At 45.0% G+C, this 14,189-nt stretch overlaps 1 protein-coding gene across 1 annotated transcript in view; it reads right to left on the minus strand.

Annotated features, from left to right (window-relative positions):
- Nucleotides 1–14,189, minus strand: part of MYO10 (myosin X) — a 344,577-nt gene that overhangs the window by 280,438 nt on the left and 49,950 nt on the right. Inside the window, 1 exon segment of the mRNA XM_042782436.1 lies at nucleotides 5,806–5,904. Coding sequence (XP_042638370.1) covers nucleotides 5,806–5,904 — 99 coding nt within the window.

The raw sequence follows: 14,189 nt of genomic DNA on the forward strand, positions 1-14,189 counted from the left end.
CAGGGAGACAGCTCAGGGCGCAGGAGAGTATGGAGGGATGGACACTGGGAAGAGGTAACTATGGGGAGGAAGTGGGAGGGGAGCTGTTGCATTGTAAATCTTGGTCAATGACATGAGACAAAGTATATGTGAACTGCTGTATGAAAAGTGAATTTACTCTGTAAATCTTCACCCAAATAAAAAAAAAAAGTCAAGGAACTTTTTATATACAGAAGGAAACTTCCTTTGTTGGTTACCAGGGGTGGGAGTGGAGGGGAGGGAACACTACGGGGGGGGGGGGGGAGGAATGCATTCACCCATGTCACTTTAGTTTTGTGTATTTCACTGTACATAAGTTATATTTCAATAAAACACATTAAAAAACAGTGAATGGAATTAACATCACTGAATTATACACTTAAAAACTGGTTAAAATGGCAAACCGTTTGCTATATATATTTTACCATAATAACGTTAAAGAAAAAAATCAAAACGAAAAGGTTAAAGATAGATTTAACTGGAGGCTGGATTATAAAAAAATTAGTGCTGCCTTTCATGTGTGGCTTGAAGTCTGAAGTTCTTGAAGGGCTGGGACCAGGCAATCTGCTGGTTGTTTGGTTGTTTAATAAAATGTCTCATTATACTTGTGGCAAAGAAGGGAAGGGTGTGGGGGAGGGGGGGTTTATTTGTTGATTTGGGAGATTAAATTCCCAAGCAGTAACTATTTCAGAAGGCTCCATGCAGAGACAATGCCAACAGGAAGCAACAGAACCAATGCACTGAGTAATCATCTTGATGGAGCTGACTGTAGTAAATTAAATAAGTACCCTTAAAATACAATTAGGAAAAGTGATATCACGTAATTTATTTCACACCAATCAAATTAGCGTCTCCCAGGAGAGATAATAAAAAAGTTCAAACTGTGAAAGTGAAGAATCTCATTGAGAAGTTTTTCAATCCCAAAGTAGACTCTCTGGCCCTACAGAGAGAATGTTCCAAAGGACTCTAGAAAGACTGTTGGCGGGCCTAAGTACCCCGGGAAGGACAATGGGCTGCTTTGCACCTTAGCCTTTCAGAAGAACCCATCTGTCGGTGAGCTCAGCATCCTGCAGAACGCCGGCGCTTTCCTACAATCTGCTCTTTTAAAACTCTGTCCACAGCCTGTTGCCCAGGATGACATCACTGACTTCTAACTCTAGGACATACGCCAACCAGCCGGGTGCTGTGTCCTCATCGGCCAGGTGGACTTCTCCACAGCACTCCAGGTGTCATCTGTGTACTTGTTTTTACATCTGTGAACACTTCTCAGCAAGTATAATGTGGTGGTTCCTTGTATGTGTCAACCCGGCCAGGCCATGGTGCCTAGGTGTCCAGTCAAACACTAACTCCGTCATGAAGTAGCTGCATGTGACTGAATCAGCTGGCCTTCAGAGAAGCAGATGACCCTGTCTTAGTTGTCTACTGCGGCTGTAATAAACATGCCACAAGAGGATGGCGTTAACAAAAGAAATGGAGTCTCTCACAGTTCAGGAGGCTTGAAGTCCACATTCAGGATGCCAGCTCTAGGGGCATGCTGTCTCTTCTCTGTTGGCTCTGGAAAAAGGTCACTGCCTCCTTTCAGCATGTGTGTGCCGGGCGTTCCTTAGAGATCTCCAGGTATCTTAGCATCCATCTTCCCCTGGGTCTAGAGGTTCTCAGCACAGGGACCGCAGGTTCAAAGGATACACTCTGCTCCTAGTTCCTGGTGGTAGTAGGTTCCTCCTCCTCTGCTTCCGACCTTCTCCTTTCATCTCTTGTGAGATAAAAGGTGATGCAGGCCATACTCCAGGGAAATCCCCCTTACATGGCATCAGGACTGTGACCAGAGTAAGGGTGTTGCACCCCATCCTAATCCTTGTACAACTGACGGGCTGATCATATCAGACCCTATCATTGGCATGATTAAATCATCACCTAACTACCAATTACATCATTACGTAACTGTCAAATCACATCATTACATAGCTGCCAAGCCACTGAGAATTCTGGCCCAACCAAGTTGAAACTAGCCAATGCCTTGAGAAGTTACCATGGATGGGCGTCAACAAGACGAGACCATGCTCTGCTAGTCCGTGACCCCAATTCCTTCTTTGAATCGACCCCTTGCCCAGGTGAAGTGTCAGAGCTTCTGTCCCAACTCCTGACCGAGGCACCGGGCTCAGCCCACAAACTTCTAACCTTTGGAGATGACACTCGTAGGTTTCACCATGAACGTGTGACACAGGAAAGGAAGAAGCACAAGAGCAAGAGAACCCAGAGCCCTCTGGCCACTGTGTGCTCTTGATCTAAGTCCAAGCCCAATTCTATATGTCTTGCTCACTTTTCCAACAATTTGAACCACGTCATGCCTACACAAAGGAGCCCTGATGGCAAAGTGGTTAAGTGAACAGTTGCTAACTGAAATATGCGGCAGTCTGTCTCCATAAAGATACAGCCTTGGGAACCCCTTGGGGCAGTTCTACTTCATCCTACAGGGTTGCCATGAGTTGGAATCAACCCACCAACACACAACGTCCGCACTAAGCATCAAGCTGACAATACTTGTTATACAGGTAGTCCCCGACTTAGGACATACTCAAGTTATGACGGATCACCCTTACGACCATCTGTTGTTGTTTTTGTACATCTTATCGTTAGTAGTATGTACTACATGAAGTGTGACAGCACCTGACTGGCTGTTAATCATTCTCAGATGTTAGCTTGCAAACTTTCAATGTTATGCTTTATAAAAATACGGATAATAAAATGCAATAATAATGAAAACTTTTAAAAAGCTAGGTATTTGACTCAGGTCAGAACAGACCTACGATGGAGTCATCAGAATGGAAGCTCATCTGAAGTCGGGGACTACCTGCACTTGGGATGATGGAATGGACCATGTTAGACAGCAGTGCAGTGAATGACTTGCTGTGGTTTTTCTAGCCAGCCTTTGTGACTCCCACCAGATTACTGGGTGGGACCATGCAAATAAGGCATATGGAACTCTAATGTGGGGATTGGTTAGTTTTGTCATTCTGCTGGGCTTAAAATGAGCCCTCCTAGAGACAGAAGGGGAGTTCTCACTGCCATCAAGAGAGAAGAGCTGGAGGTGAGGTGCAGCACATCCTTGGACCTGAGATCCCTGTGCTGGACTCCTTGGCAGATGACCAGCACGGACGACCGGCTGATATGACCAGCTGAGGAACCAAGAGGCAGGAGACAGAGATGCGGGCTTGCCAGCCCACAGAGCGAGAAAGCAGAGAGCCTTTGGGCAGGAGGCTTGCTGGCGGAGTGTGTGCACCTACATGCCCCTATCGACAGAGCTAAAAGACCTTTGTAACACTTGCCTGAGCAGGGCAGAGGCCAGGCCTAGAGACATGCCTGAGGACATAGCAGAGGAGAGACTGTCCTGACTGAAGAATTATATCCTGAGACTCTTCCCAACCCTGAATTGTAGGCTGTTACTTCCCTAATAAACCTCATAATGGTGAGTATGTCTGTGAGTTGTGTGTGGCCACTGCAATGAATTGTCAAATCCAGCAGAGAACGAGTGAGTGTTGTGGGAGGGGTGGTTGCTGCCAGAACTGGTAAAAGGCCTGAGGGTAGTGGTATGTCTGGCCTCATAGGAATCAGCCTTGGGCTGCGATGGTGACTCTGGGTCCCTCTTCTTAAAGTAGAGGAGGTCAGGAGGGCACTGCCTCCGTGCCTGTTTTGCAAAGACCAAGTATTCTATTATCAACTGAACACTACAGGTCAAAGGTCAGTGTTGTTTTCAAATTTAAGGACATATTATTTTGTTTTAGTTCTTTCTAAATTTACAATCCATACATATTGTCAAAACTGAACAAAAACACCAACCTGACTATCCCACTACATTCCCCACTTTTGCTGAGAGCTGCCCACAGAGTGGCACCAGCAACAGCTTCACGCACAATGCTGGCCACCAGTCAAAGGCAGCAGGCTGGAGCAGGCTTCCGTGTCAGGGGCCACGGCCAGCCAAAGCTCAGCCACAGGGGAACGGAAAACATCTCTGGGGTTAACAAAATGTGGTCCATCCATACTCAGCAGCTAAAGGAAAAAGCAACCAAGCCACCAAAAGACATGGAAGAACCTTAAATGTATTTTGCTTAGTAAATTAGCCTGAAAAAGCTGCATATTATTCTAACGATAGGACATTCTTGAAAAAAGCAAAACTAGAGGGGCAGTAAGAGAGTGTCTGTCAGGGGATGCGGGCGGGGGGAGGGATGATTGGGTAGAACATTTACAGGGCAGTAGAAAAATTCTATTTGATACTGTAACAGTGGACACATCACATTATGCATTTGTCAAAACCCATAGGGCTGTACAAAAGAAAGAGTGCACCTATGCAAACTGTGACTTCAGTTAATAATAAAATAACAATATTGGTCATCAACTGTAGCAAATGTACTACCCACAGAAAAACGCAAGATGTTACAATGAGAAACGTGTGCATGGAAAGCATATGGAATCTGAACTTTCTGTTCAATTTTTCTATAAACATACTGAAACTACTGTGAAAAATAAAGTCTGCTAAAAAATACTTGTGTGTGGCAGTCAGCTTCCATCAGTATTTACAGCTGTGGCAACTCTAGGGGGCAGTTCTACTCTGTCCTATAGGGTTGCTATGAGATGGAGTCAATCTAATGGCAGTGGGTTTTAAGCTGAGAATGTGGAACACAACACAAATGAGAACGGTTTAACCAAGTGGACTGAATGAAATTTTGATAACGAAGTAGCCAGTCGGCTTCAAACTATAGGAGCCCGACACCGAAGTTTTGGGCTTAACACAAGAGCAAAGTGCATTCACACTGGGTATTTTAAATATGGTGTTTGCCTTCTTGTTAGCTCCTGACATTTTAACATGCACCTCTGAGGTGAGGGACCGTGTGCAACATTCAATTTGATGACTTTATAAAATGGAGAAGCAGGGTTCCTTTCATCATTATTAATTATCCTCTAGAAATAAAATACAGTCCATGGACCAGTTGCTAGATTCACTTATTTATTTTCAGAGACATGGATTTTCATGTCATTTCAATTTTCATCTGTGGCATTCCCACACACAGAAGATAAGAGAAACCTCCTCAGTTGTTCTACAAGGTGGATGAATAAGCTCAGGTTCAGTGGTGTAATCCATCTTGTTCTCAGTGTGGTCAGGGCACCATTACACAGCCTTCTCATGGGCACAACATTTTAACACTCCATGGAGGTTTAACAACTGTAAAGGAAAGCAGCAGTGAAATCGGAGGCCTAGGTGGGGCGAACAATTGACGTGCTTGGCTGGTAACCAAAGGCTGGGGGTTCCAGTCTATCCAGGGGGCCTCAGAAGAAAGGCCTGGTGATCCCCTTCAGAAAACTAGCCCCTGCAAACCTTGTGGGGCACAGTTCTCTGATACGAGTCAGAGTCCACTCGGGTGCAACACATGTTTACCGGGGAAACCAATCAGCAAGTATCAATACACTTGAACATTTCTCCAAGTGCATGTACAATATTCTTCTACTCCTTGGAAAAGGTGAAAGAAGGCAGAAAGGAGACCTAGGGAGAGAAGCTGGCATGGACACTAGCTATTCTGTCCCATGCTGGTTTTAACTGTTACGTTTTCCATTTGGGAGAATTTTATCACATTTATCACACACACAAGGCATGCATTAGACAATCCTTTTGGTAGGCTGCTTTAAGGTTTAGAAAACAGGTCAGATATGTGGTGGGGGGGCAGGTACATGTGGGGAAGACTCTGGAAGGATGCGTAAGACGGGTGTCATGAAGCTGTTGGGACATGTTCTCACCTGACCATAATCTGTCTGGAAGACGACAACGCCCTCTGCACAGGAATTTACAGTACTTGGAAAATGCTGCCCGTTTTCTCTCAGCCAGACCCGTGTTCCCTGTGAACAAAAGAAATAGCATTTAACTAGAAGCTTGGGATTGCAGCAGAACACTACCCTTGAAATTACCAAGGCCACTACATTCCTTTAAAAAGCAAAAAAAGAAATCTTTTTGAAAAGCCAATGTCTTTCTCTACCTGGCAAAGGCAGAACCTTCAGAAAGCCCCCTCTGCGAGCTGGGAGGGACACATGTGAAGGAGGGAGAAACCCACTAGCCAGGAGGCAAACAAAGGACGGAGACGAAGCAGGCTCTGTGCATCTACTAAGGAGCCCTGGTGGCACAGTGTGTAAGGCACCTGACTGCTAACCAGACGGTTGGCGGTTCAAACCCACCAACTGCTCCACAGAAGAACGATGCAGCAATCAACTTGCATAAAGATTTACCACCTTGGAAACCAATGGGGGTTACTATGAATCAGAATTGACTCAATGGCAGTGAGTTTGGTTTCCTGTTTTGATGCAACTACTATGGACCTCTGGTGGTGTAGTGGTTAATGCATTCAGCTGCTAACCAAAAGGTCAGCAATTCAAATCTGCCAGCTGCTCCATGGGAGAAAGATGAGGCCATATGCTTCTGTAAAGATTACAACCTTGGAAACCCTATGACGCAGTTCTACTCTGTCCCACAGGGTCACTATGAATTGGAATCAACTCGATGGTGGTGAGTTTGGTTTGATTTTTTTTGGTGCAGCTACTGGACAGGCAGTGGTGGTTCAGTGGTAGAATTCTCGCCTTCCACCCAGGAGCCCAGGGTTCGAGTCTCAGCCAGTGCACCTCACGCGAGCCATCACCCGTCTGTCAGGGGAGGCCTGGATGTTGCTGCGAGGCTGCGCAGGTGTCAGCTGAGTTTCCAGGCTAAGACAGACAAGGAAGAAAGGCCTGGCAATCGACTTCTGAAAACCAGTCAGGGAGAGCCCCAAGGATGCCAAGGGTTGTATCTGCAACTGTTGGTGGGTACGGTGCAGGCAGCATCTCACCCCCATGCACAGGCAGTCACCGTGCACCGGGGGTGTTACTACTATGCAGCCTGTCCCCATGGAGAACTTTACTCAACTCTCACAGACACACTATGACGTAGGCACTGTTATCAGTCTGCTTTTACAGATGGAGAGGTGGAGGCCAAGAGGTGAAGGAATTGAGCACCATCCCAGACTCAGAGAACTCACCCCCAGGCAGCTGGCTCCAGAGGGCAGAAACTGAACCAGGTCACTACATCCCTCCACCCTCTTTGATAAACCCTGGGGACCTGTTGGCACCCATCTTCACACACTCTGGCCACCTGCCCATGTGGCTGGCATCTAGTCCATTCCATCCACTTCGTACTTGTACCAAATCCATGTGTCAACTGGCATCTCCAAGAAGGAATACGTTTCTGGCAAATACCAGAACTCAATCCACCAGTGAGAATCTGGCGATGAGTCACCAGACATCAAACATACTCCAGAGTTTGAGGTGTGAGTCCAAAGACAGAAACTTCCAGATACTACTGTTTTAACTCTGGACATAGGATTTTGGCATTAACTTCATTTGCATTTTTCATGTCCCCACTGGACAAATGAAATAATGATAGTAATATTTAGCATTTTCACAGATGGGTTTCTTCTTCTTTCTTTATTTCAAAACATGAAACATGTATTTACAAAGATGAATGATAAAAGTTTAAAGAAATTACTAGGTGTTCAATAGCCATATGAATTATAAAGAATTGTCTTTATGATGTGCCCGTGTGATGGAACTCAACACTGAACTTTGTTGTTGTTGTTAGGTGCCGTCAAGTCAGCTCCAATCACAGTGACCCTATGTACAGAACCAAACACTGTCCGGTCCTGGGCCAGCCTCACAATCCTTGCTACGCTTGAGCCCATCGCTGCAGCCGCTGTGTCAATCCATCTTGTTGAGGGTGTTCCCCTTCTTACCTGACCCTCCACTTCACCAAGCATGATATCCTTCTCCAGGGAACAGTCTCTACTGACAACATGACCAAAGTAGGTGAGATGAAGCCTGGCCATTCTCCCTTCCAGGGAGCATTCCGGCTGTAATGAACTTTAGCGCCTCGTTAAACTATTTCTACTCCGCTCAATAATTTCACCAGCCCCAATGAAAATGACACTTATAAATCCTTAAAAATCAGCTTATTAATATAGAGCTAGTCACCGACATTGATCACCTGGCATAACACTAGATCAAAGAAGCACACTTAAATGGAACAATTTCTTCTTCTAGAATTTTCTACTTCATTAGTCTGTTTAAGTCTTGTTTTGACTGAAAAGTCAAGAGAAATATTTGAAATATACTGGCTATGGTAACTGGGTGATACAACAGTAAATTAACTTGGTTGCTAACCAAAGGTTGGGGGTTTGAGTCCCCTCAGAAGTGCCCTGGAAGAAAGGCCTGGAAATTTACTTCCAAACCATCAGTCACTGGAAACCCTATGGAGCACAGTTCTGCTTTTACTCACGTGGGGTCTCCATGAGTTGGAATCAACTTGAGGGCAAATGGCTGCACTGCTCTTTAGAGTTGGCAGATAATACGTGATGGACAAGTAAATGCATCACTATGCTACTTTAAAAGGCGCTCTGGTAGAATACTGGATAAGGCATCTGGCTGCTAACAAGAAGGTCAGAGATTCAAACCCACCAGTCGCTCCATGGAAGGAAGATGGGGCAAAAAAGATTGACATCCTCAGAAACCTAAGGGGGATCATTATGAGTCACAATTGACTCAATAGCAGTGAGTTTGGTTTGGTTTATACTACTTCAAACCCTATCATTGTTTATCAGTAATAATAATAATAAATAGTAGCTTCCACTAATGGAGTGCTCATGATGCATCAAGTTCATGCGGTAAAAGGCTCCATGACAGTGTATCTGATAAAAACCCTTTGTAAAAGAGGAATTATCACCCCCGAGAGGTAACTGAAGTTCACATCACAAGTCGGCACCCAATGTTACACAGCCAGTCAAGAAACATGTTTCCAACGAGGATTTTCCAATTCCTAATCCCATGCTGTTTCCATACACCACACTGCATTTGTCTCCGTAAAACAGTTCTTAAGTGAGTCCATTTGTAAGGAGACCTGGTGGTGCAGTGGTTAAGGAACTTTGCTGGGCACTGAAAGGCCAGCCATTCAAACCCACTAGCTGCTCCACGGGAGAAAGACTTGGCAGTCTACTTCTGTAAAGATTACAGCCTTGGAAACCCTAGGGGGCAGTTCTACTAACAGTTGCTGTGAGCCAGAAACAACTGGATGGCATTTTTTAAAAGTCAATTTGCATTAATGAATCAGCTAGCAGTTAAAACAGAACAACACACATTGGGAAGCACTGAGTTTCTATTTATGGTGACAGAAATTTGTCAACAGATATTGATGACAGTTGCACAACGTGATTAATGTAATTGATGTCTCCAAACTGTATATGTAGAAAATGTTTAATTGGCAAATACTGTGTTACATTTACTTCTACAAATATACATATCTCAACACAGAGGTCACCTTCAGTGACCAATCATCACATGCCACATTTGCTGTCTAATCTTCTTGGGAAGGAAAATTTAGGAAGATAAGAAAATCCAACTTAAAACCTGTTGTAGTCCAGCCCATGCCCCACAGCCTTTGCAATTAATAACTTTCTACAGTAACTCCATTTAAGTTGTTTCTTTTTCAGAACCAGCAGTTACGAGGAGGAGACAAGAGTACACCGGTTCCTACCAGATGTGGCCCATGGACCATGCACAGAAGACTCCAGCCTTGTCCTAAAATAACCTAGTGATGTCACTAGTGAAGCGCCCCTCCCCGCTCACCAATCATGCTAAGGCTGCCATTTTTATAACATGTGACATACGGTAGCTGAGCCCTCGCACTGCCCTAAAAGCCCCTATGCAGTAGATCTCCTAGAACTTCAATGAACTTGTATAACTTCCACTTCCAAACGCCATAAAGCTGTAACTCACACTCCTTCCAGGGAATCAGATTTGAGGAAAATCCCTCCAGACTCCTTTTAAACCAAAACCAAACTCACTGCCATTAAGTGGATTCCGACTCATAGCAAACCCCACTGGGTTTCCAAGCTGTAGATCTTTACAGAAGCAGACCACCTTATCTTGCTTTCGTGGAGCAGCTGGTGGGTCCAAACCACCAACATTCTGGTTGTTGTTGTTATGTGCCGTCGAGTTGGACCCGACTCATAGCGACCCCTCCTTGGGTTGCCGAGGCAATATCACTACAGAAGTAGATTGCCCCATCTTCCTTTCGAGGAGTGGCTAGTGGGTTTGAACCGCCAGCCTTCTGGTTAGTAGTCAAGTGCTTTAGAGGCACTATGCTGCCAGAGCTCCCAACGTTCTGGTTAGCAGAACATTATTAGCACATTAGCAGCCAAATGCCTTAACCACTATACCACCAGAGTTCCTGTCCTTACTGTTAACCAAAACCCAACTCACTACTGTCGAGTTGGACCGACTCATAGCAACCCCTCCTTGGGTTTCCGAGGTGGTATCACTACGGAAATAGATTGCTCAACCTTCCTTCTGAGGGGCGCAACACCTAAATAAAAAGCCACTTTCTCATTCTCATAGGCCAGTGTCCACAGATGGGATTCTGTTCATGCCAGACTGCAACCCCTTCCGAGGGGTCCTCCCCTATGACACTGTTCCCTCAGTACCAATGATGAGCATGGAAATATCCCAGTCAGGAAGTGAGATGTTTGCTGTCATCACTGTTACTCAGGATCGCCAATAGGGCCATCTTGAGCTTTGTTGAAAGCATCTGGAGAAAGCTGATGCTGGGGCCCTGGATGGAGTGGGACCCAGACATGGGGGCCACATGCTCACAGGCTCTAGGGGCACTGCCAAGAAGAGCAAGGTGGCCAGAGGGTCAGGTGACAATGGAGCCAGCTCCTGTTCTCCTCTTGACCAGTTCATATGTCCGAGAGATTCAGACTCTTCCAGCACGTGCGTATCACAAGCCAATGTGCAGCCCTCCCCATGGCATTCCCTTTCACCAGATTACAGGGATTTTCAGTCTTTACTCAGTTTTTCCACTGCTCCTTCACCCCCACAAAAAGAGGCTGAACTCCTCCACAGTAAAGGTGGAAAACAGCCTAAAAAGGAAGCGCTTCTACCGAGTTCCTGAAGTCTGCCTTATTTAAACAACGTTCTCAACACCAACATTCTGCTCGCCACACAAGTCAGTCACCCCAGGGGTCGCCAGGCTGGCAACACGTAAGGAGAGACACCTGCAACCACCTGTCAGTCCTGGTTCCTTCATTAACAAACAGCTGTTTCCAGAAGGCACGCTTACTTTAGGCATCTCTAAGACTGTTGTCTCAAATATCATTAAACACCAAAACCACATTATTTGGGATGTTCTAGAAAAATACTTCTGAGTGCCTGAACTACTTTTTTCATCTTCATTTTATGCAATTTATATCCCAGACTGTGACATTTGAAAGCCCTGAAATACCTACCTACACACACACACACAGAGGGAAAGAGAGAGAGAGAGAGAGAGAGAGAGAGGTCATGGAGACCTTTTACTCATAGAAAAGGCTGGCACTTTGAACCCACCCAGAGGTGTGTCAGGACGCTGGTCTGGCATCTGCCTCTGAAAGGTCACAGCCTTGGGTACCCTATGGAGCAGTTTTGCTCTGTGCACACAGGGTCATTCTGAGTCGATACTGACAACAAAGTTGAAACCGTAATTCACCGGGCACCTACAACCCACAGACAAGAACACCAACTTTCTATTTGCTGTGACCATCATTTGCACCGAGGTTTTTTTTTTTTTTTTAATCAGGAAAGGCTTCATGTACATACTTCAGAAATTATTAAAACTATGTAGTAGGAACAAAATGAAGGTTTTAATTTGAAGCACTGCCAAATTGAACTGTTAAGCAGGATGGGCCTATGTCTCCTGCCTTGTGGAGGTCACTCAGACAGATTTTCACTCTAGCAAGCAGTGGCTTTTGCTTGAACTTTCTTGTTCTGTTATCTTCTCCTTTAAAGTACTAAAAAGGCCTCTGTTGACACAGCCCTGCAAGATCAAACACACAGTTCAGCTTCCTGGTCCAAAGGGCTCCAGCAACAGGTGTGAAAAGCTGCTGATAAGAAAGTTTTACAAAATCCCGCCCAGATTTCAAACCCAGTGACTACTGGCCAGCTCACCTAGGTTTACAATTAACAGCTGTCTCCCCAGGTAGGATAAATGCATTTAAAATAGCCCCTTTGTTCTTCAAAACAGTATCTATTGGCAGAGTTCATAGAATCCGAATTGCAAAGCAAAACCACAGAAACTGATGTTTTTGGAAGTTTTTATGTAGATTCTTCTTGGTGGCTTCTCTGAGCCCCAAAACTTTCTGCTTCCATTCTATTAGAATAGAACACACTTGCCTAGGTCCAAAAAAAAGAGGCCACCCACAAGCATTTGAAAACTAAGCAACCAGCTGATATTTACCAGAGTTTGAGTGGGGAAAAGAAACTGCCCACCATGTGCAAACTATTATATCCTATCATTGTTAAATAAGGCTGATAATTTATTATACAATTCAGGCAACCTAACATGTGGAGAAAGCTCACAAGTTGAGTCTTAAAAAAAAAAAAAAAGCCTTAATAAGCTGGTGGAACGCACACATTTTATTAAAACTCGGACAAGTTTCCATCTTCATCTCTGAGACAGCGATGCGCATGTTCAAAGATAACACTTAGATACTTTTCTGCACGCAATCACATTTTTATAACACAAAGCACTCGCACATATACTCACATTTCCTTTGATCGTCCGAGTAATCCTGTAAGCTAGAGAGGCCAGTAACAAGACCCTTTCTGCAAAAGTGAGGTTCATAAGGCTTCATTGTCTACTGGCAAAAAGTGATTTCCTGGCTATCATCATCAAGACTGATCGAAACAAGTGGTGTTGGGGATGGAGTGCCCAGAACTCTCATACATCACTGGTGGGAATGGAAAACGGTACAGGCTGCCTGGAAGAGAGTTTGGCAGCTTCCTAAAGAGCTAAACCTAACCCTTCCATGGACTCTCTGGGTGGCACAAACGATGACGAGCTTGGCTCCTATCCAAAAGGTGTGTGGTTCAGGTCCACGCAGACCTGAACTCAGAACAAAGGCCTGCTGGTTGACTTCTGAAAAATCACCCTTAAACACCATATAGAGCACAGCCCTACTCTGACCCACAAGGGACCGCCCTGAGTCCAACTCAGCTCAACAGCAACTGGGTGTATTTCAACATTAAAGCCAAAACCAACCCCACTGCCACTGAGTTGATTCCAACTCAGCGATCCTACAGGATAGAGGAGAACTGTTCCTTTGGGTTTCTAAGCTGTACATCTTTGCATAAGCTGACTGCCACATTGTCCTCCCAAAGAGCAGCCTCTCGGTTAGCAGCCGAGCGCTTAACCACTGAGTCACCGAGGCCCCAACATTAAGGAGCTAAAACCCCTTTTTCCTAATTAAATTTTATCTGCATATTTAATCTTCACATATTGTTTGAGTATTATTTACAAAGATCTGAAAACTAGGGCAAAGGCAAGAGATGACAACAATTAGTAGCCTTTGGAGTAAAGATCATCAGATAAGTATCAGATTTTTGTACCATTACCTAAGGCATGTGACTGCTAACCAGAAGGCCGGGGCTTCAAACCCATCAGCCACTCCAAGGAAGGAAAAAGGAAGACTGGGCAACCTACTTCCGTAGAGATAGCACCTCAGAAACCCAAGGAAGGGGTTGCTATGAGCCAGATTCAACTCAGTGGCAGTGCGTCTGGGTTTTTTTTTTTGACGTGATAATTCTAACAGCACCACCATGTACAACTCCAAGCATTTTCAATCTACTTTTCTTCCCTACAGTATGATCTGTATTCATTTCTCCAAAGAATATCTACGAAAAAGCTGAATTGCCTGCCTGCTGTGTGTTTTCTGACTGACTGGATGATTCAGGAATTCCTTCCCTGCCAATGGTGACTGAATGTTTGTGAGGCGAGAGAATGCAAGAAATGAGGGGAAAAAAACACGAGCAAAAGATAGGATCTACAGGTTTCAAGGAGCTAGGCTTAAAGGTGGCAATTCCCTTTTCCTCTTTGCCAGTAAGTGCAGGTGGTAGCAAGGTATATACGTGTATTTCCGTGTGCACATACAGCGGCATCTGTAGGCACAAATGTACACATTTGTGTGTGATGCACACATATATTCATATAAATAATAACGCACATGGGGGTACAGTCATGAATACCTCCCAGGTGTAACCACACACCTCAAAGGATTGGTTTATTGGATCCGAAG

This window comes from Orycteropus afer, unplaced genomic scaffold (assembly GCF_000298275.1).
Source record: "Orycteropus afer afer isolate SDZICR_OR568_19922 unplaced genomic scaffold, OryAfe1.0 scaffold00317, whole genome shotgun sequence".
In the NCBI taxonomy this organism is placed as follows: Eukaryota; Metazoa; Chordata; class Mammalia; order Tubulidentata; family Orycteropodidae; genus Orycteropus; species Orycteropus afer.